General features: G+C 34.5%; 1 protein-coding gene, 11 non-coding genes and 1 pseudogene across 13 annotated transcripts; 6 read left to right on the forward strand and 7 right to left on the reverse strand.

The window, feature by feature from the left end:
• Positions 1 to 155: 155 nt before the first annotated feature.
• nlr-1 (Neurexin like receptor 1) lies at positions 156 to 7,667 on the reverse strand (the record flags this gene model as incomplete). Its single annotated transcript, NM_069911.6, has 16 exons — positions 156 to 411; positions 460 to 567; positions 622 to 749; positions 844 to 964; positions 1,017 to 1,229; positions 1,504 to 1,809; positions 1,854 to 2,080; positions 2,290 to 3,175; positions 3,528 to 3,878; positions 3,926 to 4,225; positions 4,731 to 4,791; positions 4,915 to 5,022; positions 5,073 to 5,335; positions 5,911 to 6,052; positions 6,186 to 6,355; positions 7,616 to 7,667. The coding sequence occupies 16 exons, from the start codon at positions 7,665 to 7,667 to the stop codon at positions 305 to 307; spliced, it is 3,543 nt and encodes a 1,180-aa protein (NP_502312.2). The 3' UTR covers positions 156 to 304.
• Positions 6,256 to 6,404, forward strand: F20B10.8. Its single transcript, NR_056769.1, has one exon. It is a non-coding gene; the product is annotated as an Unclassified non-coding RNA F20B10.8 (non-coding RNA).
• Positions 7,668 to 8,501: 834 nt separating the features above from the next.
• F20B10.7 lies at positions 8,502 to 8,649 on the forward strand. The gene has a single exon (NR_056770.1). It is a non-coding gene; the product is annotated as an Unclassified non-coding RNA F20B10.7 (non-coding RNA).
• A 980-nt stretch (positions 8,650 to 9,629) lies between these two features.
• F20B10.6 lies at positions 9,630 to 9,815 on the forward strand. Its single transcript, NR_056772.1, has one exon. It is a non-coding gene; the product is annotated as an Unclassified non-coding RNA F20B10.6 (non-coding RNA).
• On the reverse strand, positions 9,630 to 9,829 carry F20B10.5. Its single transcript, NR_056771.1, has one exon. It is a non-coding gene; the product is annotated as an Unclassified non-coding RNA F20B10.5 (non-coding RNA).
• A 66-nt stretch (positions 9,830 to 9,895) lies between these two features.
• F20B10.12 lies at positions 9,896 to 10,108 on the reverse strand. The gene has a single exon (NR_056773.1). It is a non-coding gene; the product is annotated as an Unclassified non-coding RNA F20B10.12 (non-coding RNA).
• On the forward strand, positions 9,946 to 10,108 carry F20B10.11. Its single transcript, NR_056774.1, has one exon. It is a non-coding gene; the product is annotated as an Unclassified non-coding RNA F20B10.11 (non-coding RNA).
• Positions 10,109 to 12,434: 2,326 nt separating this feature from the next.
• Positions 12,435 to 15,899, reverse strand: F20B10.2 (annotated as a pseudogene). Its single transcript has 7 exons — positions 15,848 to 15,899; positions 14,418 to 14,587; positions 14,143 to 14,284; positions 13,305 to 13,567; positions 13,147 to 13,254; positions 12,963 to 13,023; positions 12,435 to 12,457 (listed from the first exon to the last, which is right to left on the reverse strand). Coding segments are annotated over exons 1-7 (819 nt in total).
• Positions 15,900 to 16,733: 834 nt separating this feature from the next.
• Positions 16,734 to 16,881, reverse strand: F20B10.10. Its single transcript, NR_056775.1, has one exon. It is a non-coding gene; the product is annotated as an Unclassified non-coding RNA F20B10.10 (non-coding RNA).
• Positions 16,882 to 17,861: 980 nt separating this feature from the next.
• Positions 17,862 to 18,047, forward strand: F35G2.10. Its single transcript, NR_056777.1, has one exon. It is a non-coding gene; the product is annotated as an Unclassified non-coding RNA F35G2.10 (non-coding RNA).
• On the reverse strand, positions 17,862 to 18,061 carry F35G2.15. Its single transcript, NR_056776.1, has one exon. It is a non-coding gene; the product is annotated as an Unclassified non-coding RNA F35G2.15 (non-coding RNA).
• A 66-nt stretch (positions 18,062 to 18,127) lies between these two features.
• On the reverse strand, positions 18,128 to 18,270 carry F35G2.13. The gene has a single exon (NR_056778.1). It is a non-coding gene; the product is annotated as an Unclassified non-coding RNA F35G2.13 (non-coding RNA).
• Positions 18,271 to 21,501: 3,231 nt separating this feature from the next.
• On the forward strand, positions 21,502 to 21,685 carry F35G2.17. The gene has a single exon (NR_056779.1). It is a non-coding gene; the product is annotated as an Unclassified non-coding RNA F35G2.17 (non-coding RNA).
• The last annotated feature ends 3,919 nt before the right edge of the window (positions 21,686 to 25,604 follow it).

Genomic DNA, 25,604 nt, shown 5'->3' on the forward strand with positions numbered 1-25,604 from the left:
TTTAAAACCAGTGAAGTCTTGATATTCATATACAGTCAATACATAAAAATGGGAAATTTCTAAACCTCCGTCAGTCTAGTGTCAAATGCAAATTTTTATTCGCAAAAAGAAATTAGTGGTTTTTTCAGAAATTTCTAAAAAAAAGTAACATAATTAAAATTCAAATCATTTATTCAACAGATAAAAATAACCCGTTTCAAGAATCATCAGACGAAAGACAATTTGTAAAAAACTGAAGAGAAGTTATGGAAAAAGTGAGAATCAAGACCCGAACGAAAAATTTAAGTGGCAAGTTTCAGAAATTTCAGCAGAAATACTCTTTGTTGGAAGCATATGTTGGATTATTATTATTATTGCTAGTTGTATTATGTACTAAAGGCTCTTCACTTCGACTTGGAGAACAGTTTTCACCTGGAAAAGATACATTTGTAAAATGGAAAATTTACAAATTCTATTTACCTGTCTCATTAGTTTTATAGACACCTTCTGGTCGAGACCTCATGTAACAAATCAATGAACTCATACACAGTATGAATAGAGAAAGTGCCAAGATACCACCTCCAATTACTGCAATTTTTTAAAAATTGGATTTATTTTTAAAGTTAATAAATTTGAACTCACTTGCTTTTGACACTAGATCTTGTTTATTTTGGGAAACGGAAAATATTTTGATATCCTCCGTCGATGTTTTTATTGTGGAGGAGATTAGGTCTGGTTGCGGGTTGAAATCGTACATTTGTTGACGAGATCTGAAAATTGTAATTTTTAGGTGAGAAATAAGACTGCAAATGTATGATTATAAGGCCCTAATAGCACTATAATAGATAATATAGGACCACTTACACAGCTTCTATTGGGCATGTTCCAAATCGAATTTTCCCCGAATAGTTTAGTCTTGCAGTTTTTGGATTCTTTAACGGGAATGCGGATCCGGTCTGAATTCGAGACACACAACCTTCGAAATCTGAAAATTTAATGTTTAATTCCAATTATTTCAAAAAACCAGATCAACGTACTTTCATCAAGGAAATGCCAAACATTGAAACTTTCGAAAAATGTCCAATTTCCTTCAATCGTAATCACTTGCATCCCATCAACTGATACATTGAAATGATGTTTCGAAGCACAAAATGAGATGTCATGCATTATATCATCACTCAGATTATGTCGTTTTGATTGTCTCTTGAAATGGAAAAAGAATCCATCGTAAGCCATCATTTGTAGGTTTCCTGAAATAAAGACAATTTTATAGATAACGTTTATTTGGTCTGTCGGTTTTCAGAATTTGCGATTAATTTTTTGCGCAGTTCTGTGACGTCCCAGTTCTATGATTTCTCATAAAATGTTTCAAGAAATGCCAGTAGAAAACAGGTGTTACTTCACAGTTTCCAAAATTTGACATGTTACGGCAAAGTGAATGGCTTTTTTTCATATCAATTTATTTAATTTTATTTAAATTTACAGAGGAAAAATATTTCAAAAATAACCTCCAGAGCAACTAACCATTATCATCAACAGTCATATTGAACGTTGAGTCCGCAAATAATGCTTTTGACCTCAGAATCGTTGTATTCCTAGAAGTCGTCTGAATTGCAATCCGATGGCACATAGCTTGATGAGCTGGATTCTGCCATGGAATCTGGATAGACGATCCAGCAGGTACCATCATTCCATATTCTTTTGTACAATCACTTCCACCGAATGGTGTCATACTACAGTCGCACACGTATCCATCGTACTTGTCAACACATTGACCTCCATTCTGACAGAGATCCGGTCTACAGTATCCATCGTCACCGATTGCGACTCCTGAACCTTCTCAATGAGTTAATTTCCAACAAAATTATTTTTACCTCGTTCAGTTTCTTTCCTCGCATACTGTCCTAATGCTAACTCGACACCACAAAGATGCACATTTCGAATGACTCCAGCAAATCCAGTCGATCCTTTTTCAGTTCGTGATCCAACAATCCACATGTAAACTGTTGGAAGAATAAATGAGGTTTTGACGGATTTCCGTTGTCCATCGACTTTAAGAAACATTCCGGTTGAATCAGCTTCCCAATATATTGCGTGGAATCTGGAATTTTATGAAATTGTAAATGAAACCTTTCCAATGTTCGCCCCGCTTTCTGCGCAACACTGATTTTTCGGAGAATTCTTGGCTGCCGAGGGCGCGAACCTCAAATTTCGATTTATAACGTTATGCTTTAATATTTTAAGAATGAGTTTTTGACAAATCAAATTTTTAAGTATTTTGAATTTCAAATCAACCTCCGAATAACTCACTTTCCATCATCATATCTATGCTCGGAGACAATTTGTTGACTCTCTCCTCCATTTACAACTTCTCCCACAATTTTTCCATCGTTCACATACAAATGGAACCAGTGTAGATCATCCGTCGAATGCCACGAGAGAATTGACATTTGTGAATGGGAAAACTTGACATGAAGTGATACATCAAAAGTTCTTTGGTTAAACGTTTGAGCTCCACTGAGTTTAGCATTCCGGTTTGAAAATGTTACTGGATCAAATGTGGCTCGATTTCTGCACTTTAAAGGTCCAATTTCTACTTCTATTGATGATGATTTTGTAGTTCCACCAAGGAACAGACCAGTGACAGGAAGAAGTTGAGAATATGGATTGACTCCTTCATCAGTTGAATCTTCACCACTATCACAGTTACACATTCTATTATGAAGGCAACTTCCATTAATTGCACATGAGCACATTCTCGAGTACGGTGGAGCTTCACCCCATTGTAATCCATGTTTATCACTTCTCGTTGAATACCATGAAGATGGACTTCTCTCGTCTCCTTGAGTCATCAATCTTGCACCACCACGACAAGTGTATCTCATGAATTGACTGCAAGCCTCAAATCCTTCAACTAATCTATCCATTTGTTCAGTGCTTATTCCATATGTAAGTGAGTACCGAACTGCTCCGGGCTTATTATCTCCAGTCACAATCATTGGTCGAAGAAGGTCATGTTCAAGGATCGTACTGACTCCGTCAATTCCGATCTCATCTCTTTCCGTTTTACAAGTCACATTTATCGGCTGCATTTCACCACCTCCATCAATATCAATAAGCACTTTACGTCCTTGAACCGCTTTTTGCTTGTTTCCTTTGGTGAATACCCATTCTTCACAAGAGTGTGGTAGATCAGCTGTAAATAAACACTTGTTTGACAAGTAAAATAAATTTCTAGGGAATTTCAACGAGATAATTAAAAAATTCTACAACGTTTTTTTTTTAGAATTTCGAATCACGTTGTGATAGTTGTGATAAATTGTCAACTGACAAAAATCTCATTGAATATTTTCGTCAGTTAAGCATATTTTGATGTGATTAATGATTTACAAGCATTTTGTTTGTTTATAACTTTTTAATAGGTGTTCTTGTTTTAAAACGAACTTTGCATTCAACGATTAAAAAAAGTGTTTAATTTTTAAAAAATAAATTAAGAAATTTTTAAATTTAAAATTATATACATTTTTTTTAGAAAACTGAAAACTCACTTGTATGACAATTCTTCCCTTTGTATCCTTCTTTACAATTGCATACATAGTCATCTAACGCCGACTGTACACATCCTCCACCATTTTCACACGGATTTGGTAGACATTTCTCTTGAAAAGTGCATTCTCCTCTTGTCACGTTTCCATCAACTCGAACACTTGTCAAATCTATCGTCACACTTCGATAACATCCACTTGCAGACAAAATGAAGTTGGATAATCTTTGAGAGACTCTCCGAACTTCATGTCCTTCCAACCAAAGAACTGTATATCCATCTATGTCGATTTCCATTCGAACTCCTCGTATTCGAAGAGAGAAACTGTGCCAAGCACCATCAGCCACGTCGATTGCTGGAATTATAATAAATCTGAATCACTTACAAAATTTAAATTCTAACCTGGATTTGCAGCTTGCTTGAACTTTGTAATATTACTGACAAGATGTAGTTTGCTCTCTTCATCAATCACTACATCCACCAAAGTTCCATTTTCAGCATCAAAAAGTGTTACAAGTGGACCATTGATTGGAACTATCCGGAACTCGAATGAAAACGGAAGGAAAGTGAATGGGAGAACTGCACGGGAAGAATTATGGAGAGTGAATGATGGAGGTTTTGGCATTTGACATTGATTGTGAACTTCATTTGGAGACAATTGGAGAAGATCAGCATTGTTCAGTTGTAATCTTGCAATACATCCTGGAAATATTAAAAGATAACGATACAAATAAAAAAAAACCTTGCTCTAATAGTTGACCTTACAACATAAGTTTTAAGTATTAATGAAACCCTTTTTTTAATACAAAAAATTTTAGAAAATTCAACGCAGAAAATTTAAGACAGCTGTGGTGCTGTCCCAAAATTTTTTCGGAAATTTGCCGTTTTGCAAAATCATTTTTTTGGAATTTTACTACACATAATATATCGTTTTATGGCGCAATTTGAGTTTTTCGAAAACAAAATCAGTTTTAATTTAGTTTATCAGGTTTTGGAAATTATTGAAATACCTAGTACATTTTTCAGTAATGCCCCATTGACGATATTCCTTTTTTTTTAACTTGTTTCAAATTTCAAAATATTATTCATCAACTCATAATCAGTAAATAAATTGATTCTATAACCTTCTTGTTATTTAGATTTGATTGTTTTTCGTTTTCACCAAATATATATACAAAATCCCATAATCATTCTCCCATGAACTCACCAGTAAATGTAGTCTCAATCCCTTGCGAGAAGTCATCATTTGGTCGTCCTCCAATATGTACCTGCAAGTAAGAGCGATAATCCGCAGATCAACAGACACAACGGGTGGTCCTCGTTCATGAAGGTAATTACAACGGAACGCTTCTCAAATTTCATTCAACAATTGGAACCTCAAGAGCACTCACCACACTATGCAAGTCCAATTTTCGATAAAGACCCGTTGGAGCCGTCTGGTTAAGGAGGACACCGTCAATTGACAGTTGCACAGAGTCGAATTGATGAAGCCATCTCATCTGAAATTAGGTCACAAATGAGATTAATGATCTAAAAAATTAAGGATTACCTCATGCCACCTTCCATCATCCAATGCTTTACCAGCACTTATTCTAGATGGTGTAAGAGATCCAAAATCAAATATAACATGAACAGTTCCATGGATGATCTGTGCAATTAGTACATCTCCTTGATCAGCCATTGAGAAGAAGAATACTCCTGATCTATAGGTTCGAAAGACAACGCAAAGATCATTCTCATACATTGAGACAAGGCCTGCGTGATGAGCTTCTACGGTGTATGAAGAGTCATCAAATGCCGTGATCGGAGTGTCTGAAATAATTTTGGTGTTCAATACATTTTTTTTTAAATAAAGACCGGTTTCTGGGCCTAACCTTTTAAATAAATAAAATAAATACATCTATATTTCAAATTATCCTGACCAGACAAATTTTCAGTGAAGTTTTCATTAATTTAAAATTGGAATGTAGAAATATTTTGGTTAAACCTATAGTCTCTAAAGATTTTTCATGTCTGAAAAACTGAAAATTCAATTAAAAATATTAAAATCAAGGTGTTCATAATCTGTAGGTACCTTTCATTTTCAGGTACCTGCCCATTGTGTCGATAGAAGGCATGCAAGCAAAAACATATGTGTCTCCACAAACCTTCACTTTCATAGCTTTTCATTGGATATTTTAGACATATTAAAACATTTTGAACTTATAATTCAAATTAAAATATTTAAAAAGTGTTCTATCAGTTGACATATTTTTGATACTGTCAAAAACCAAAAACAAGAGGCAATCAAAGTCTACGGTAATTCATTTATCAGTTGCTGAACCTGTATACCAAATAAACATGCATACTTATACTTTTAACAACTCCCACTTTCTCTGTTGACCTACCATAATCACATATCGTGAGAATCAACAAAGGTCCCCTGACATCTTCTGTCGCTTGTTCAAACGCCGGAAATATGCGAACTTCAGTGGCTAAAAAGTCAACATGTGTCCACGATGGTGTATTTGATAACGTTGAATAGAGGACCTGAAACGACATGGTTTTTCATGTTTCTCTTCGCACATTAATCTTGTCGCCCTCAAACAGATGGAGGGGACACTTTGTGTTTTTGTCGGTGTCTCTAGATAAGAGATAATTCCCTTGAGGGATGGCATCGTACCAGTGGATTTCCATTCGAGAGTCGAACCAATTGAAAGTCGTCATCCGAGATGGACACCTTGACGTGATATGCAGAAATATGTCCACTGACCGACAAACGTGTCACTCTCTTTAGACCGTCTAATTTCGATGCGACGGATGAGAAGGAGACGTCGCTACATTCGCCCGAGCCTGCAAGAAATTTGTAATATTTTCTTTTGATCTTTTTTGGGTGGTGTCCAGAGACATGTGTAAAAGGTCTTTGTTAAACAGGATTATTTCGGTGTGACGAGTTGAGCCATCTGCGATGACTCGTAGTGCTAATCCAGGAGACTGGTAGGACACCCTTCGGTTATGTTTTGAGAGACGAGAAGCCACATTGCATAATACAATTATGGTTTTCGGTTAGAGCATATGTGAAGGATCAAAGGATTGAAAGAGACAAAGTGGACTAATTTAGTTATTTTCTTGTTTGAGATGGTTTCTTTAATTTAACAATTCAACTATGCACAAACGTTTGATAAGAAAAAAAAAAGAGTTGCAAAAATTTGATGGAAAGCGTCAAACTTTCACTGAATGTTTCCAAAGTTTGATAGGAAACTTTCAGTTGTTTTTAAATAGAATTTTGCCAGAGTTTAGCAAAGAGTTGAAAGAAAATTCCCAAAATTCAACAGGAAGTTTCCAAAGCTCTATAGGATTTTGCTAAAGATTCGATAAAATGTTGCCAATGTATGACAGCAAGCTCTACTCAAATGGCTAAAATTAGGTTGGAACATTTTTAGTTTGGTATACCGAAATTCAAATATCGTTCTGGTTCACAGAACGACAAAAATTTTCCAACAAAACTACCCAATTACAGAACCCATGTAAATCCTTGAGCTCTTAAGAGTATCCCTAAACCTAAAAGAATTTGTGCCACTTGAAAAGATAGAGAGCGTGTGTCCAAATTGTAGCCTTTCCGTGTTCGCTCAAATGAGTTGCATGGGGGAGGTGACCACTCGAATTCAAATTCACGAATTTCCGGTCCTCCAGAATCCTGACATCTTTTCAAAAAGTATGCTCAACGGATACTCAAAGGACTAAAGCATTTAGGATGAACAACAACACATTCTAACCGACAGATGGTTTTCCTCTCTCTCTCTCTGTTTCGCTCATTATTCATAGACCCCCACTGCTGACGATTTAGTGTCCAATGACACCTGCCGTTCATTGGTTTTTGTGGTTTTTTTGTGTCTTCTCGGTGATGCTCAATGTTTGAGTTATGGCTTTAGTTCATCTCATCCAACAAAAAGATCGGAAACGAGAATAAGAACATTTTGGGGCAACCTTCCGCTAATCCCCTAGTCGTCTATTAAAAGGGCAAGTGGTGTCAAAAGTCGCAAGAAATATAGAAATTGGTGTCCGTTCTCTTGATGGAAATGAAATTAAACGATTCCCTCGTTAGAAACTCACTTTGTGAAACTGCAAAGATGGAGAGAAGAAGCACAAGGCAAAGGCCACTCATTCGAATCCGGAGGGCATATGTGTGTGGGGGAGAGTTTTTCTGAAAAAAAAAACAGTGAGAAAGGTTTAATGGAGAAGCGTTTAGCACGAAAAAGTGAGCAAATATTAGTTTTTTACTCCTTCATTTATTGAGGATATCGATGAAATAATGAAACAGTTGAGCACACAGGGGGGGAAGGGATTTTGAAATTGAGATATTGAAAAATGCAAAAAAATTGAAAAATGCATGTTAAATTTTAATGTATTAATGTACCTGCCTATCTGCCTACTGCCTACATTTTTTGTAATTTTTCAGATATACGCATAGTGCGCGGTAACGAGGTACGAGGTAAGAGTAGGTTGCCTTTAAGGTGAGCAGGCAGGCAGGAAAATGTGTGCCCGAATTTCTGAAATCTATTATATTTTTTGATAGCTCATATCTTGCATATTTGAAATTATCAAAAAAATTTACAGTTGGTAAAATGTAGAAAAATCTTGAACCTACATTTTAGCAATTTAATATTTTTTGATAAAATCAAAAGTAGCTGAGATATCAACTGGCAAAGTGGAGCTGTAACGGTGCAAAACTATTTGGAAAAATACGAAGAATGTCTTTTCATATATTGGTTTTAAAAAAAGTAAAAAAAAAATTAAATAAAAAAAATAAGCGAGATTTTTGAATAGTTTAGTAGTCAACTAATTTGAAAAAAACCTTTGCAAATATCAAGTTTTAAAAAAGTTCAAAGCATTTGCATTCTACAAGTCGAAAAATGATGTAATAATTCTTCGAGCAATCGAGAGAAAAAATCACATTGAAAAATCACATTTTTTCGAGCAAGAAAAAAAATAAACGATTTACGAAGAAATCATCAAAATGGAGATACGGGGCGTCGGAAAAGGAAAACTGGTGGAGGGAAAAGCAATTCGTAATTCATCATCTGAACGTCTCAATAGTGGCAAAACAATAACAATTGGATGCAATTACGGGCGGTGCATTGCTTTTGAGATCGAACCTTTCCGAATAGGAAAAGCTCGTTGGCGGGTAAATGAACAAAGGATCGTCTGGGGTTGGTGTGGTCGGGAGAGGAAGAAAGTTGAGATTTCCTGTACTTATTCATAAGATATTTAAAATGACATAATTGCAGAGCTCGATGAGGTACGTTAAATTATTATTTCTTATTTTATGTATACCAAATATTGTGTAAATGAGGAAAAAAGGCTACGGTTTTGTACGTAACTAATTTAGGCTTGCCTCTCGCCCATTTTCCAAATTTTAATGTGGGCTTTTGTTAGAGAAAAAAAAAATAGATTTACGCAAGACCACCACTCTAAGAACATGCAGGCACTTTTGCACTTGTGCCTGCAATGGAAATTATTTGAATGTAAGTTATAGAAGCAACAAGTAACAGGGTAGTAAATAACAGATTTTATGTGTAATTTTGCAAAAGTTGTGAGCCAGGCGTAGGTCGCCTTGAAGGCAGGTAGGCATACATTTTTGTGGCCCACGGAGAATGGCTTACAATTTAAAACAACAACTTTTTGAAAAGTTAGCTCTTAGAAAAAAAAGTCATTGAAAATGTGGTTGACTTATAATTAGAAGAACTTGAAATTTTCTAGATTTTTTGAAGACCAGTTCTCAATTTTTAAACTTTAAAAATCTTCGCTAAAATATTTTTTAAAAATATAAAAAAGACTACGCACACAATTTGAATGAAAGTAGAAAACCATGCTCCTAAAAAATTTCGATACAAATTTTATTCAAACAAAACGGGAGAAGAGTGCTGAAAATTGCAATAGTTAGAAAAAATGTTTTTTATATTCCTATTATGATTTTTATGTGTTTTATGGGCTAATGTTCAAAAACCTAAAATTTGAGAAAACGCTCGAACTTTTCGAGGAAGAAAACACATGAAACCTAGAAAGAAATAAAACAGCTATCCTAAAAAATTTGATTGTGTAAAGAGTATTGTGATAGTGGAGAGATTAGAAGAACAGAAGTTACAAATTGTTTTCTTGGTGCACACGGGGTGTGTCTTCAAAGAGGTCACTCTCTCTCTCTCTCTTGGTGAAGAAGAACACACCCACTTCCTCTCTCCTGAGCCCCACCCCCTTTCTTCCCGTCTGTTTTGTGTGCATCTGGTGCACTATTTTGTTCGGCTCTCTGCCACCACAATACCCGCGCGGGTGATGTATGTATAGATTGCAAAAAGCTTCTGTGTTGGTTGTTATTGTACTAGAACAATGAGCTTGTTGGCTTTTGCCCACGCGGATTATGTCAAGTACTGTCGGCACATGGAACTGAGAGCATCCTCCTGAAGAGAGTATGTAAAAGGGCAAGTATGCTAATGGTGTGTGAGAATACGTGAGAGAGGAAAAGGCAAAAAGAAGAAGAAGGAGAAGAAGATGCTAATGCAACAAGAAGTTTTGCGCAAAGAAAGAAAGAATTTCTTTACTTTTGAAAGGGATGAACATCTCAGGAAGTAGGGTGGCAAAGAGATGCCAAAAGGATGTACAACAGAGAAGTTGCACAGGAATTTCAGGAAAACTAGATTTTTAGTTCGTATTATTTCCACATAGAACATTTGAAATGAGAACTAATTTGGTCTTAAAATCGAAATTCGTGACCAGCTTGCAAACGTACAAGGCAAACTTCCATGGTATGCAATCACGCTTAATTGCCTACATACCTGCCTACTAGATACCTATTTTCGGCTTATGCACAGTATAGATTCAGGGATTTCACGTTTCAATTGGCTTGTTGAAAGTTCAGCTCACAATAAGACCTTCAGAAAGTCTCACATGATCTTTGGCAATAGGCACGCTTGTAGGCACGAGGCATGCAGGTATTGTGTCTAGGCTCAATGTGATGTAGAAAAATACATTTCAACGTTAGAATATGTTTGAATTATGGCTTAAAGTTCGATATTTCACGTTTTCCCAAAATAACTGGTCACAGAGAACATGGTACAGTAGAAAATAAAAATTTTGGGTATTTCCAAAAGATATATTCATTAACACAATTCTAACAGTAAAGCTGCCAAACTTTCAATTTCAGGATTAAGGTACAATATAGAAACCGAAAAAAATTATATTCAATGCTATAAAAAATTCGTTTCAAAATTAGATACAAAAACAATTTTCAGTCGACATTTGCAGCCAGCTTTTCTGGCTTTTTTACTTTTTTTTTCAGAAATATATATATTTCTAACACATATTTCATATATTTGCCTCGTTTCTGAAATTTTTTATGTGCCCGATGGGATTTTTGATTGGTGGTGGTTTTTGGAAAAAAAAGGAAAACTAAAAAGTGAAGCGGAAACGATTTGTTTTTTTTTTGCTTTGGAATGGGAATATCAAGTTTTTTTTGGGAAAATGTTCAGAAAAAATCAAAATAGAAAATTATACTTCAACAATCAAAAGAAAAATGTAATTTTTTTGTTGGTTTCCTTCTTAATGAAATTTGACACTTTCTTGAGGCGTGTGTCTTTCTGGGTGGTAAATGCAGGGTCCTCAAATCTTTTTTTTCGCAGTTAAATATTTTGAACTGCAGATTTCAGTTATACTTCTATCAGCAAGCCTTTTATGCAAAAGCAAAAATGCCTGGTGTCGTAAAAAAATTGGGTTCTTAGATTTTTCGAGTTTTCGGCGTATATCAGAGCAAACGGAGAAAAAAAACATGTAAAAATATGACGATTCAAACGAGAAAAAAAAGAAAACCTTTTTTTAACATAGAAACTGTCGAAAACTATTTTTAATTGTTGAAAAGTTGAATGATTGAAAAATTACGGTTTTTTCAAAAATCTAAAACAAAAAATTGTCTAAACATTTTTTTAAATAAAAAAATTCACTTTTCTCCCACAAAATTCGGAACACGAAAACTTTCAATTTTTAGAAAATCTAAAAACGCAAATTGTCCGTTTTTTGATATTCAGAAGGAACGCGTTGGATAGTTCTTAATTAGAAGATAAAAGGTAGTAAAACCCTTATTTCCATAAAACCCTTATTTCCACCACATTCCAGTCAACATTTGTTTTGGTTCCGTGAGTCAAACTAATTAGTTTTGAAATGAAATATTTATGAGTGTTTAGCGCCGTTGTTGAACTGAACGGGCGAATACGGGAAACGAAACAAAACTTGTACGAAAAGCTCGAAAAGAAGAAGAAACGGAAAAAAGTTTGAGAACTTTTTCGAGGAAAAAAGAAGACGAAAATAGATATAGAGCCAAGCAGAGTCCAATTTTAAAAATGAAATTATTAAATTTCGGCCACTTTGTTATAGGTTTCCTCCACAAAAGGATAGATACACTTAACTTTGTTCCCGGAAAACGTAAAAGAGTTGCCTAAAAATAGGAAGAAAAAAATGATAGAAGGAGCAAAAAAGATTTGGTGTAGCAAGGAAAAAAAGATTGAACAAGAGAATGGACAAGATGGAAAAATGGAGAGAATGAAGAAAATTGAGAGATATAGTAGAGAGGATTGAAGAGACTCAGGAAGAGAAAGACGATGGATAAATAAAAAAAGAAATGGGACAAAAAATTGAGTAATGAGCAATTGGACATGAATTTGTGTAATGAAATGTATCCGAGAAAAAAGGAAGGAGAAGGACTTGTGTGTAGAAGAATGATCATGTGAAAAAGCTAAATATTCATGTAATGGGTGGTCTAGAGAAGAAAATAATGAAGGAGTTGTAAGGTTTGAGTAATGATGGCACATTTGATTGAGGCTTCTATTCAAGGGTTTCAATGGGTTCAAGGTTTCCAAACATGGAGATGCTCGATGTATTGCTTACATTAAAAATTAACAGCAATACATCCTGGAAATATTAAAAGATAACGATACAAATAAAAAAAAACCTTGCTCTAATAGTTGACCTTACAACATAAGTTTTAAGTATTAATGAAACCCTTTTTTTAATACAAAAAATTTTAGAAAATTCAACGCAGAAAATTTAAGACAGCTGTGGTGCTGTCCCAAAATTTTTTCGGAAATTTGCCGTTTTGCAAAATCATTTTTTTGGAATTTTACTACACATAATATATCGTTTTATGGCGCAATTTGAGTTTTTCGAAAACAAAATCAGTTTTAATTTAGTTTATCAGGTTTTGGAAATTATTGAAATACCTAGTACATTTTTCAGTAATGCCCCATTGACGATATTCCTTTTTTTTTAACTTGTTTCAAATTTCAAAATATTATTCATCAACTCATAATCAGTAAATAAATTGATTCTATAACCTTCTTGTTATTTAGATTTGATTGTTTTTCGTTTTCACCAAATATATATACAAAATCCCATAATCATTCTCCCATGAACTCACCAGTAAATGTAGTCTCAATCCCTTGCGAGAAGTCATCATTTGGTCGTCCTCCAATATGTACCTGCAAGTAAGAGCGATAATCCGCAGATCAACAGACACAACGGGTGGTCCTCGTTCATGAAGGTAATTACAACGGAACGCTTCTCAAATTTCATTCAACAATTGGAACCTCAAGAGCACTCACCACACTATGCAAGTCCAATTTTCGATAAAGACCCGTTGGAGCCGTCTGGTTAAGGAGGACACCGTCAATTGACAGTTGCACAGAGTCGAATTGATGAAGCCATCTCATCTGAAATTAGGTCACAAATGAGATTAATGATCTAAAAAATTAAGGATTACCTCATGCCACCTTCCATCATCCAATGCTTTACCAGCACTTATTCTAGATGGTGTAAGAGATCCAAAATCAAATATAACATGAACAGTTCCATGGATGATCTGTGCAATTAGTACATCTCCTTGATCAGCCATTGAGAAGAAGAATACTCCTGATCTATAGGTTCGAAAGACAACGCAAAGATCATTCTCATACATTGAGACAAGGCCTGCGTGATGAGCTTCTACGGTGTATGAAGAGTCATCAAATGCCGTGATCGGAGTGTCTGAAATAATTTTGGTGTTCAATACATTTTTTTTTAAATAAAGACCGGTTTCTGGGCCTAACCTTTTAAATAAATAAAATAAATACATCTATATTTCAAATTATCCTGACCAGACAAATTTTCAGTGAAGTTTTCATTAATTTAAAATTGGAATGTAGAAATATTTTGGTTAAACCTATAGTCTCTAAAGATTTTTCATGTCTGAAAAACTGAAAATTCAATTAAAAATATTAAAATCAAGGTGTTCATAATCTGTAGGTACCTTTCATTTTCAGGTACCTGCCCATTGTGTCGATAGAAGGCATGCAAGCAAAAACATATGTGTCTCCACAAACCTTCACTTTCATAGCTTTTCATTGGATATTTTAGACATATTAAAACATTTTGAACTTATAATTCAAATTAAAATATTTAAAAAGTGTTCTATCAGTTGACATATTTTTGATACTGTCAAAAACCAAAAACAAGAGGCAATCAAAGTCTACGGTAATTCATTTATCAGTTGCTGAACCTGTATACCAAATAAACATGCATACTTATACTTTTAACAACTCCCACTTTCTCTGTTGACCTACCATAATCACATATCGTGAGAATCAACAAAGGTCCCCTGACATCTTCTGTCGCTTGTTCAAACGCCGGAAATATGCGAACTTCAGTGGCTAAAAAGTCAACATGTGTCCACGATGGTGTATTTGATAACGTTGAATAGAGGACCTGAAACGACATGGTTTTTCATGTTTCTCTTCGCACATTAATCTTGTCGCCCTCAAACAGATGGAGGGGACACTTTGTGTTTTTGTCGGTGTCTCTAGATAAGAGATAATTCCCTTGAGGGATGGCATCGTACCAGTGGATTTCCATTCGAGAGTCGAACCAATTGAAAGTCGTCATCCGAGATGGACACCTTGACGTGATATGCAGAAATATGTCCACTGACCGACAAACGTGTCACTCTCTTTAGACCGTCTAATTTCGATGCGACGGATGAGAAGGAGACGTCGCTACATTCGCCCGAGCCTGCAAGAAATTTGTAATATTTTCTTTTGATCTTTTTTGGGTGGTGTCCAGAGACATGTGTAAAAGGTCTTTGTTAAACAGGATTATTTCGGTGTGACGAGTTGAGCCATCTGCGATGACTCGTAGTGCTAATCCAGGAGACTGGTAGGACACCCTTCGGTTATGTTTTGAGAGACGAGAAGCCACATTGCATAATACAATTATGGTTTTCGGTTAGAGCATATGTGAAGGATCAAAGGATTGAAAGAGACAAAGTGGACTAATTTAGTTATTTTCTTGTTTGAGATGGTTTCTTTAATTTAACAATTCAACTATGCACAAACGTTTGATAAGAAAAAAAAAAGAGTTGCAAAAATTTGATGGAAAGCGTCAAACTTTCACTGAATGTTTCCAAAGTTTGATAGGAAACTTTCAGTTGTTTTTAAATAGAATTTTGCCAGAGTTTAGCAAAGAGTTGAAAGAAAATTCCCAAAATTCAACAGGAAGTTTCCAAAGCTCTATAGGATTTTGCTAAAGATTCGATAAAATGTTGCCAATGTATGACAGCAAGCTCTACTCAAATGGCTAAAATTAGGTTGGAACATTTTTAGTTTGGTATACCGAAATTCAAATATCGTTCTGGTTCACAGAACGACAAAAATTTTCCAACAAAACTACCCAATTACAGAACCCATGTAAATCCTTGAGCTCTTAAGAGTATCCCTAAACCTAAAAGAATTTGTGCCACTTGAAAAGATAGAGAGCGTGTGTCCAAATTGTAGCCTTTCCGTGTTCGCTCAAATGAGTTGCATGGGGGAGGTGACCACTCGAATTCAAATTCACGAATTTCCGGTCCTCCAGAATCCTGACATCTTTTCAAAAAGTATGCTCAACGGATACTCAAAGGACTAAAGCATTTAGGATGAACAACAACACATTCTAACCGACAGATGGTTTTCCTCTCTCTCTCTCTGTTTCGCTCATTATTCATAGACCCCCACTGCTGACGATTTAGTGTCCAATGACACCTGCCGTTCATTGGTTTTTGTGGTTTTTTTGTGTCTTCTCGGTGATGCTCAATGTTTGAGTTATGGCTTTAGTTCATCTCATCCAACAAAAAGATCGGAAACGAGAATAAGAACATTTTGGGGCAACCTTCCGCTAATCCCCTAGTCGTCTATTAAAAGGGCAAGTGGTGTCAAAAGTCGCAAGAAATATAGAAATTGGTGTCCGTTCTCTTGATGGAAATGAAATTAAACGATTCCCTCGTTAGAAACTCACTTTGTGAAACTGCAAAGATGGAGAGAAGAAGCACAAGGCAAAGGCCACTCATTCGAATCCGGAGGGCATATGTGTGTGGGGGAGAGTTTTTCTGAAAAAAAAAACAGTGAGAAAGGTTTAATGGAGAAGCGTTTAGCACGAAAAAGTGAGCAAATATTAGTTTTTTACTCCTTCATTTATTGAGGATATCGATGAAATAATGAAACAGTTGAGCACACAGGGGGGGAAGGGATTTTGAAATTGAGATATTGAAAAATGCAAAAAAATTGAAAAATGCATGTTAAATTTTAATGTATTAATGTACCTGCCTATCTGCCTACTGCCTACATTTTTTGTAATTTTTCAGATATACGCATAGTGCGCGGTAACGAGGTACGAGGTAAGAGTAGGTTGCCTTTAAGGTGAGCAGGCAGGCAGGAAAATGTGTGCCCGAATTTCTGAAATCTATTATATTTTTTGATAGCTCATATCTTGCATATTTGAAATTATCAAAAAAATTTACAGTTGGTAAAATGTAGAAAAATCTTGAACCTACATTTTAGCAATTTAATATTTTTTGATAAAATCAAAAGTAGCTGAGATATCAACTGGCAAAGTGGAGCTGTAACGGTGCAAAACTATTTGGAAAAATACGAAGAATGTCTTTTCATATATTGGTTTTAAAAAAAGTAAAAAAAAAATTAAATAAAAAAAATAAGCGAGATTTTTGAATAGTTTAGTAGTCAACTAATTTGAAAAAAACCTTTGCAAATATCAAGTTTTAAAAAAGTTCAAAGCATTTGCATTCTACAAGTCGAAAAATGATGTAATAATTCTTCGAGCAATCGAGAGAAAAAATCACATTGAAAAATCACATTTTTTCGAGCAAGAAAAAAAATAAACGATTTACGAAGAAATCATCAAAATGGAGATACGGGGCGTCGGAAAAGGAAAACTGGTGGAGGGAAAAGCAATTCGTAATTCATCATCTGAACGTCTCAATAGTGGCAAAACAATAACAATTGGATGCAATTACGGGCGGTGCATTGCTTTTGAGATCGAACCTTTCCGAATAGGAAAAGCTCGTTGGCGGGTAAATGAACAAAGGATCGTCTGGGGTTGGTGTGGTCGGGAGAGGAAGAAAGTTGAGATTTCCTGTACTTATTCATAAGATATTTAAAATGACATAATTGCAGAGCTCGATGAGGTACGTTAAATTATTATTTCTTATTTTATGTATACCAAATATTGTGTAAATGAGGAAAAAAGGCTACGGTTTTGTACGTAACTAATTTAGGCTTGCCTCTCGCCCATTTTCCAAATTTTAATGTGGGCTTTTGTTAGAGAAAAAAAAAATAGATTTACGCAAGACCACCACTCTAAGAACATGCAGGCACTTTTGCACTTGTGCCTGCAATGGAAATTATTTGAATGTAAGTTATAGAAGCAACAAGTAACAGGGTAGTAAATAACAGATTTTATGTGTAATTTTGCAAAAGTTGTGAGCCAGGCGTAGGTCGCCTTGAAGGCAGGTAGGCATACATTTTTGTGGCCCACGGAGAATGGCTTACAATTTAAAACAACAACTTTTTGAAAAGTTAGCTCTTAGAAAAAAAAGTCATTGAAAATGTGGTTGACTTATAATTAGAAGAACTTGAAATTTTCTAGATTTTTTGAAGACCAGTTCTCAATTTTTAAACTTTAAAAATCTTCGCTAAAATATTTTTTAAAAATATAAAAAAGACTACGCACACAATTTGAATGAAAGTAGAAAACCATGCTCCTAAAAAATTTCGATACAAATTTTATTCAAACAAAACGGGAGAAGAGTGCTGAAAATTGCAATAGTTAGAAAAAATGTTTTTTATATTCCTATTATGATTTTTATGTGTTTTATGGGCTAATGTTCAAAAACCTAAAATTTGAGAAAACGCTCGAACTTTTCGAGGAAGAAAACACATGAAACCTAGAAAGAAATAAAACAGCTATCCTAAAAAATTTGATTGTGTAAAGAGTATTGTGATAGTGGAGAGATTAGAAGAACAGAAGTTACAAATTGTTTTCTTGGTGCACACGGGGTGTGTCTTCAAAGAGGTCACTCTCTCTCTCTCTCTTGGTGAAGAAGAACACACCCACTTCCTCTCTCCTGAGCCCCACCCCCTTTCTTCCCGTCTGTTTTGTGTGCATCTGGTGCACTATTTTGTTCGGCTCTCTGCCACCACAATACCCGCGCGGGTGATGTATGTATAGATTGCAAAAAGCTTCTGTGTTGGTTGTTATTGTACTAGAACAATGAGCTTGTTGGCTTTTGCCCACGCGGATTATGTCAAGTACTGTCGGCACATGGAACTGAGAGCATCCTCCTGAAGAGAGTATGTAAAAGGGCAAGTATGCTAATGGTGTGTGAGAATACGTGAGAGAGGAAAAGGCAAAAAGAAGAAGAAGGAGAAGAAGATGCTAATGCAACAAGAAGTTTTGCGCAAAGAAAGAAAGAATTTCTTTACTTTTGAAAGGGATGAACATCTCAGGAAGTAGGGTGGCAAAGAGATGCCAAAAGGATGTACAACAGAGAAGTTGCACAGGAATTTCAGGAAAACTAGATTTTTAGTTCGTATTATTTCCACATAGAACATTTGAAATGAGAACTAATTTGGTCTTAAAATCGAAATTCGTGACCAGCTTGCAAACGTACAAGGCAAACTTCCATGGTATGCAATCACGCTTAATTGCCTACATACCTGCCTACTAGATACCTATTTTCGGCTTATGCACAGTATAGATTCAGGGATTTCACGTTTCAATTGGCTTGTTGAAAGTTCAGCTCACAATAAGACCTTCAGAAAGTCTCACATGATCTTTGGCAATAGGCACGCTTGTAGGCACGAGGCATGCAGGTATTGTGTCTAGGCTCAATGTGATGTAGAAAAATACATTTCAACGTTAGAATATGTTTGAATTATGGCTTAAAGTTCGATATTTCACGTTTTCCCAAAATAACTGGTCACAGAGAACATGGTACAGTAGAAAATAAAAATTTTGGGTATTTCCAAAAGATATATTCATTAACACAATTCTAACAGTAAAGCTGCCAAACTTTCAATTTCAGGATTAAGGTACAATATAGAAACCGAAAAAAATTATATTCAATGCTATAAAAAATTCGTTTCAAAATTAGATACAAAAACAATTTTCAGTCGACATTTGCAGCCAGCTTTTCTGGCTTTTTTACTTTTTTTTTCAGAAATATATATATTTCTAACACATATTTCATATATTTGCCTCGTTTCTGAAATTTTTTATGTGCCCGATGGGATTTTTGATTGGTGGTGGTTTTTGGAAAAAAAAGGAAAACTAAAAAGTGAAGCGGAAACGATTTGTTTTTTTTTTGCTTTGGAATGGGAATATCAAGTTTTTTTTGGGAAAATGTTCAGAAAAAATCAAAATAGAAAATTATACTTCAACAATCAAAAGAAAAATGTAATTTTTTTGTTGGTTTCCTTCTTAATGAAATTTGACACTTTCTTGAGGCGTGTGTCTTTCTGGGTGGTAAATGCAGGGTCCTCAAATCTTTTTTTTCGCAGTTAAATATTTTGAACTGCAGATTTCAGTTATACTTCTATCAGCAAGCCTTTTATGCAAAAGCAAAAATGCCTGGTGTCGTAAAAAAATTGGGTTCTTAGATTTTTCGAGTTTTCGGCGTATATCAGAGCAAACGGAGAAAAAAAACATGTAAAAATATGACGATTCAAACGAGAAAAAAAAGAAAACCTTTTTTTAACATAGAAACTGTCGAAAACTATTTTTAATTGTTGAAAAGTTGAATGATTGAAAAATTACGGTTTTTTCAAAAATCTAAAACAAAAAATTGTCTAAACATTTTTTTAAATAAAAAAATTCACTTTTCTCCCACAAAATTCGGAACACGAAAACTTTCAATTTTTAGAAAATCTAAAAACGCAAATTGTCCGTTTTTTGATATTCAGAAGGAACGCGTTGGATAGTTCTTAATTAGAAGATAAAAGGTAGTAAAACCCTTATTTCCATAAAACCCTTATTTCCACCACATTCCAGTCAACATTTGTTTTGGTTCCGTGAGTCAAACTAATTAGTTTTGAAATGAAATATTTATGAGTGTTTAGCGCCGTTGTTGAACTGAACGGGCGAATACGGGAAACGAAACAAAACTTGTACGAAAAGCTCGAAAAGAAGAAGAAACGGAAAAAAGTTTGAGAACTTTTTCGAGGAAAAAAGAAGACGAAAATAGATATAGAGCCAAGCAGAGTCCAATTTTAAAAATGAAATTATTAAATTTCGGCCACTTTGTTATAGGTTTCCTCCACAAAAGGATAGATACACTTAACTTTGTTCCCGGAAAACGTAAAAGAGTTGCCTAAAAATAGGAAGAAAAAAATGATAGAAGGAGCAAAAAAGATTTGGTGTAGCAAGGAAAAAAAGATTGAACAAGAGAATGGACAAGATGGAAAAATGGAGAGAATGAAGAAAATTGAGAGATATAGTAGAGAGGATTGAAGAGACTCAGGAAGAGAAAGACGATGGATAAATAAAAAAAGAAATGGGACAAAAAATTGAGTAATGAGCAATTGGACATGAATTTGTGTAATGAAATGTATCCGAGAAAAAAGGAAGGAGAAGGACTTGTGTGTAGAAGAATGATCATGTGAAAAAGCTAAATATTCATGTAATGGGTGGTCTAGAGAAGAAAATAATGAAGGAGTTGTAAGGTTTGAGTAATGATGGCACATTTGATTGAGGCTTCTATTCAAGGGTTTCAATGGGTTCAAGGTTTCCAAACATGGAGATGCTCGATGTATTGCTTACATTAAAAATTAACACCTGGTAAATTAAAATACAGTATTCTTAGCGACGAGTTTCAGCTTGAGAGTTACTGTACATTTTTTTCTAAAACTTGTGATTAACATCTGATTCGAAAATAACCGCATCAGCCATAGTCAAAAAAAAAGAGGGAACCCGATACCCATATCTCGCCACGAACTGGGCTAAATTTGTGAGCTTTAGTATAGTACAGTAATCTTCTCACTTCAAAATTTTTCAATTTTCTTTCCCTTCTCACATTTTCTGGTTTCATTGAAATGCAATTTTGATACCGTTTTTCCTTGAACATTGCGTCATGTTGCCAATCAGTCGTACGTTGGAGACATTTTGGTAAAATCATTATTTTTAAACAGTCACATAATCTTAAACACATTCAAACGCTAAAAAGTCTGTATTTAATTTATGTTTCACACGACTTCGATGCAAGAATTGGAACAATATTTTTATACCGAATATCTTGATTTGTAGAACTGAAAAAAAGTATTTAAACATAAATTTTCAAAAATATTACATTTTATTAATGCAAAATACATAATTCAAAAAAAGAATCAGCATTGAATTTTTGTCCATTGCGGATGTAAATTCTAAAGAAGGCTCCACCCTTTTATTGGCTAATTTTGGATGTTTCACTTTTTTTTCGCAATCATTGATCTACTTTGTTTTTGATATAAACTAGAATTTCTAATCAAGCAAACGGTTCTTCTATTGGCTCCGTATAAAAATAGACACAAAAAACGTTAAAAGCCAATATTCAGCTCTTTGAGCAAATCTGAGCAATTCAAGTATTTCTTTGTGGGAGCTTCCATCTCTTCTTCCTTCTAAAAGCATTCCACCATAAAATCAATCTGTGATGGCTGTTTTTTGTGTACGTCAAAAAAGCGTTGAACATCTAGAATGAAGTACCCATGGGAGATGTGCGCAGTAAGAGAGAGAAGTAGAAGGAGATGCAAGTGCAGCTGTTTGGTGTCAATCATAAATACCACCGTGAGCCACCGATGAATTATTGAGTAAGGAGAAGAAGGAACTGAGATTGAACAAGCAAAGTGCTCAAACACACATATGGACATGGAATGATGGGTGAAAAATAGAAGGATGATTATAATTGAGAATAAGAAAACGACAGAAGGAGTGACAAACCGACAATTAGTCTCATTAACCACTTGACACCTTAATGCAAAAATGGAGAACGGTTGGTGATGCCTGTGGTGTCTTTCCGGAAGAAGATTCTTGTCATGTCAAGTGCCTGCTAATTGGGAGGGCATTTTTTAATTAGTAGATCCGATAAAAATTTGAAATAAAGAAAATCTGACTTGAAAATTCTATAAAAGGTGTCATACTGTCGATGATTTTACGTACTCGAAACAGCTACTACTAATAGTCCCTTAAGTATGTTGTAATACGTTGCTGATTGGTTCGTACGTAGGCGTGGATTCTCATTTTGGAAAATATTCAAAACGTTGAAAAATCACGATTTTTTTTCAATTTCTCCAACTTTTGTTTTGTGGTGTTCGAGAATATTATAATATTTGAGTACTTATTATAAGGTACAATTCCCATTCTACCTTTGAATTTCAAAATTTTCAACTCAAAAAACATTCTGACTTTCAAATTTTTTGAACCTTGTTTCCAGTTTTTTGGCGCAGTCCGAAAATGGCAGTCATATGTGAAAAATAGATAACTGAAAGTAGAATCTAGTATTAACTAAGTAGGTTTTGTTACAGGTGCTCTTAAAAAAATGTCAAAAACGAACCCGCAGGATGTCAACCGCTCCAACGTCTTTCACAATGGAGTTAATAAAATTTTGTTAACGGCAAAAATTTAGACACAATTATTATCAATAATTTGCCTCTCAAAAGTTTTTCGAAAAAATAATTCGTTATTTAGTTATGAACGATCGAAAAATTTAGAATAAAAAACAAAACTGCAATTTTGGTCGGATGGGACCTGCACAATCCGCAACATATGGGCAACAAAGTTCAAGAGTTTCTTCAAACGTATTGTTTATTTTCTGAAGATCATGAAAATTGGTTCCCATGAAATTATACATTGTTTTCAAGGAATCATTGTTATAACTCCTATTGTTTTTATTCTTTTCTTATGATAGACCCTATCCAACATTAATTTAATTACACCAGGGATTGCGTGGATGCAAGCTATTATAGGATGTCACTATATAGTACGTTACGCAATATAATATATCAAAATGACAGAGATGAGGTGAAGAAAAACAATTATATTATTCACATGGATGCAAGAATGGAAGTGGTGGTGCAATAAAAAAAACAAAGTTCGATAAAAAGCAAATAGTGAGAAGAAAGGGGAAAGGAAAAAAAGAGATTTCTATTGTCTTTCAGAAAAGGAAAAGCTCACGAAACTTTTTTGTTTCTCTTTTTCCCACTTACTTCTTCCCACACCAAAAAACAAAGTGCCAAGAAATTGAAAAGTATTTGAAACTCGATATTAATTCAAAATTATTTTTAGAGAAAATAGTGAACTTTTATGTTATTTAAACACTATTAACTTAAGATGCAGACATAAAATTCCTACCTGATGGCCTGTGCCTACTTTGACTACCCGCCACTTGCTCTATTGAGAACAATATCAATATATCCAATGGGAAAAATATTGAAAACACGATTCTGGCATTTCAAATGATGTAAATGTTTATACAGATTTTAAATATGCCTAATTCAAATCATGTAAACGGAAATACAAACATTAAAAATGTGGACAATGACAGAAATTCTACAATGAACACCAAATGTTATAATGACTATTGTTATTTCATCTCGATCGGCTACTATATAATTGGAGGGTCGATGGTTGAAACATGGATAGGATATGTATTCTAATGAGATCTAAAAAAGAAATTTGAAGAAAATTCTTGGGCGCCAAAAGAAGGTTTAGCTGGAAATGGAAATGGATCAAGCTTCAAAGTGCCCACTTTTTGCGATGGGTCTTGCAGCGATTAAAACACTTTCGATCCAATCGAATATTGTTTCAAAGACAACTTTTTTTTTAATTATTAGCCAACCTTTTTAAATTAGTTATTTAGCACTGTATAATATTCTGTGAAGTCGCATTATCCACTATTTGTTGCTTTCTGAATGTGTAACATTAATGGAAAACGCGCTTTAAAGTTAATTTCACATTTTTCGATGGTGGAAATACGTGCATCACTTTTTTCTTCTGAATCGGATTAATCCAGGTATTTGTTTTTGAAATTTAATTTTCAAATAATAGTTTGAACCAATATTTTTTCGTAAAACATTCAATTGAGATGAATTGAACTGAAATCGGAATAAAATGAACCGGTATTTTGATCGGGTTGTAGCCATAAAAACTGTTTACAATTGCAATTGGTGTATTCACTTTAAATCGGGGGAAAACTCACAATTCTGTAGGGTTTTTCTTGTAAATTCATTCAATTTCGTTTAAAAAACCTTTTTTTTTTAATTTGAAAGTTGATAAAATTATTTGGGTTACGGTGAGGTTTCAAAGGCGCATGCAGTAATTCTTGCGTGTGGTCTCGCCACGATTTCCTTTCATGGTAGAGTTCAAATGAATTAAAATTGTTTTCAAGCATTTTTCGTGATTTTTGACACATTTTTCGTCATTTTTTCTGTTTATGTTCGCATTTTAAACCGGTTTTTGAATTTTCTCGCCTTCTCATCATGTTCCGATACAGAAAGTGTCGATTATCAGATGTTTTAACCGGTTGTAGGTGACCACATATCATATTGACCTCGAGAGTGATTTCAATGCCATTTTTTAGTTATTTTTAAAACAAAATTTCTGGTATTCGACCTCCGAATAAGTGTGAATTAATTTTTATTCTGATTTTCGTGACAATCCCGGCGTCCATTCTTCTGGGCCTGTCCTTCTATTCCATTGGAACACTTGATAACTTCATGTCTTTTGTGGAACCTGTTCTCTTGTCTGATGTATCTTCAGTCTCTACACTATTTTCTCTTTGATTTGTTATGAAAATCGTTTAAAAAAACGCTGCTGAAAATAATGCAAATAGAAAACAAAAATGGCGAATTCTTTTTGGCTAATAGAAAAGAAAATAGCGTTTTTCGAAACGCTCGTCAGTTTGGATCGGGATAGATCCGATGGCATCTCTTATCGCCAATCAAATCTCATCCGAACTTCTTCCAGTTTTTGTGTAATCCGCTAAGAGACGAATCGAATTGGAAGTGCACTTCAGCAGAAACGGCGTCGTCGCTCGTATTTTCCCCCTTTTCATTTACAGCGGTAACAAATCTTTTGACATTTAGTTTTTAGTCTGTTAGTAGATAGAAATTGATATAGAACTGATAAATTTTGAAATTATATCGCCAATTAGATAATTCGAAAAAAATTTATAATCCTCCCCAGGAATTATTTATCTTCAGCCAGCTGCCAAAACAAAAATATCAGTGACGCTATCGTCTTCTTCATCGTTTTTTAGTTATTTACCACATCTCACACTGAAAGAGACAAAGATTCATTACGTCCTCCGTTTCATTCATCATTCTTCTTAAATTGTCAGTTTTCTTGATTAAAATTTCGATTTTTTTAGAAAATCCTTCTTTCCCGAGCGTCGGGGAATATTTACTTTTCAATTCGAGACTAAATCATTCCAATTCTAAATTTTGTTTCCTACATTTCCTCAATTTTGCCACAAAAATAGTTGTGTTATATTTGAATTCCCGTGCAAATGAGTTCTTGTTTCGGCTGAAAAACGTTAAGAGAAACCAATTATAATTGGTTTCTCTTAATGTTTTTCATGTGATTTTCGATTTTAAACACTGTTTGTCAAAATTTCAGACATTTTTTCAGAGTAAAAAGCCGATTTTGAGGTTACAGCGAATTTCGATCAGTTTGGCAAGTTTTATTCACAGAACAGTCGCTGAAAAATTGAAAAAAGGTGTTTAAAGGT

The sequence above is a fragment of the Caenorhabditis elegans genome, chromosome IV (assembly GCF_000002985.6).
Source record: "Caenorhabditis elegans chromosome IV".
Lineage (NCBI taxonomy): Eukaryota > Metazoa > Nematoda > Chromadorea > Rhabditida > Rhabditidae > Caenorhabditis > Caenorhabditis elegans.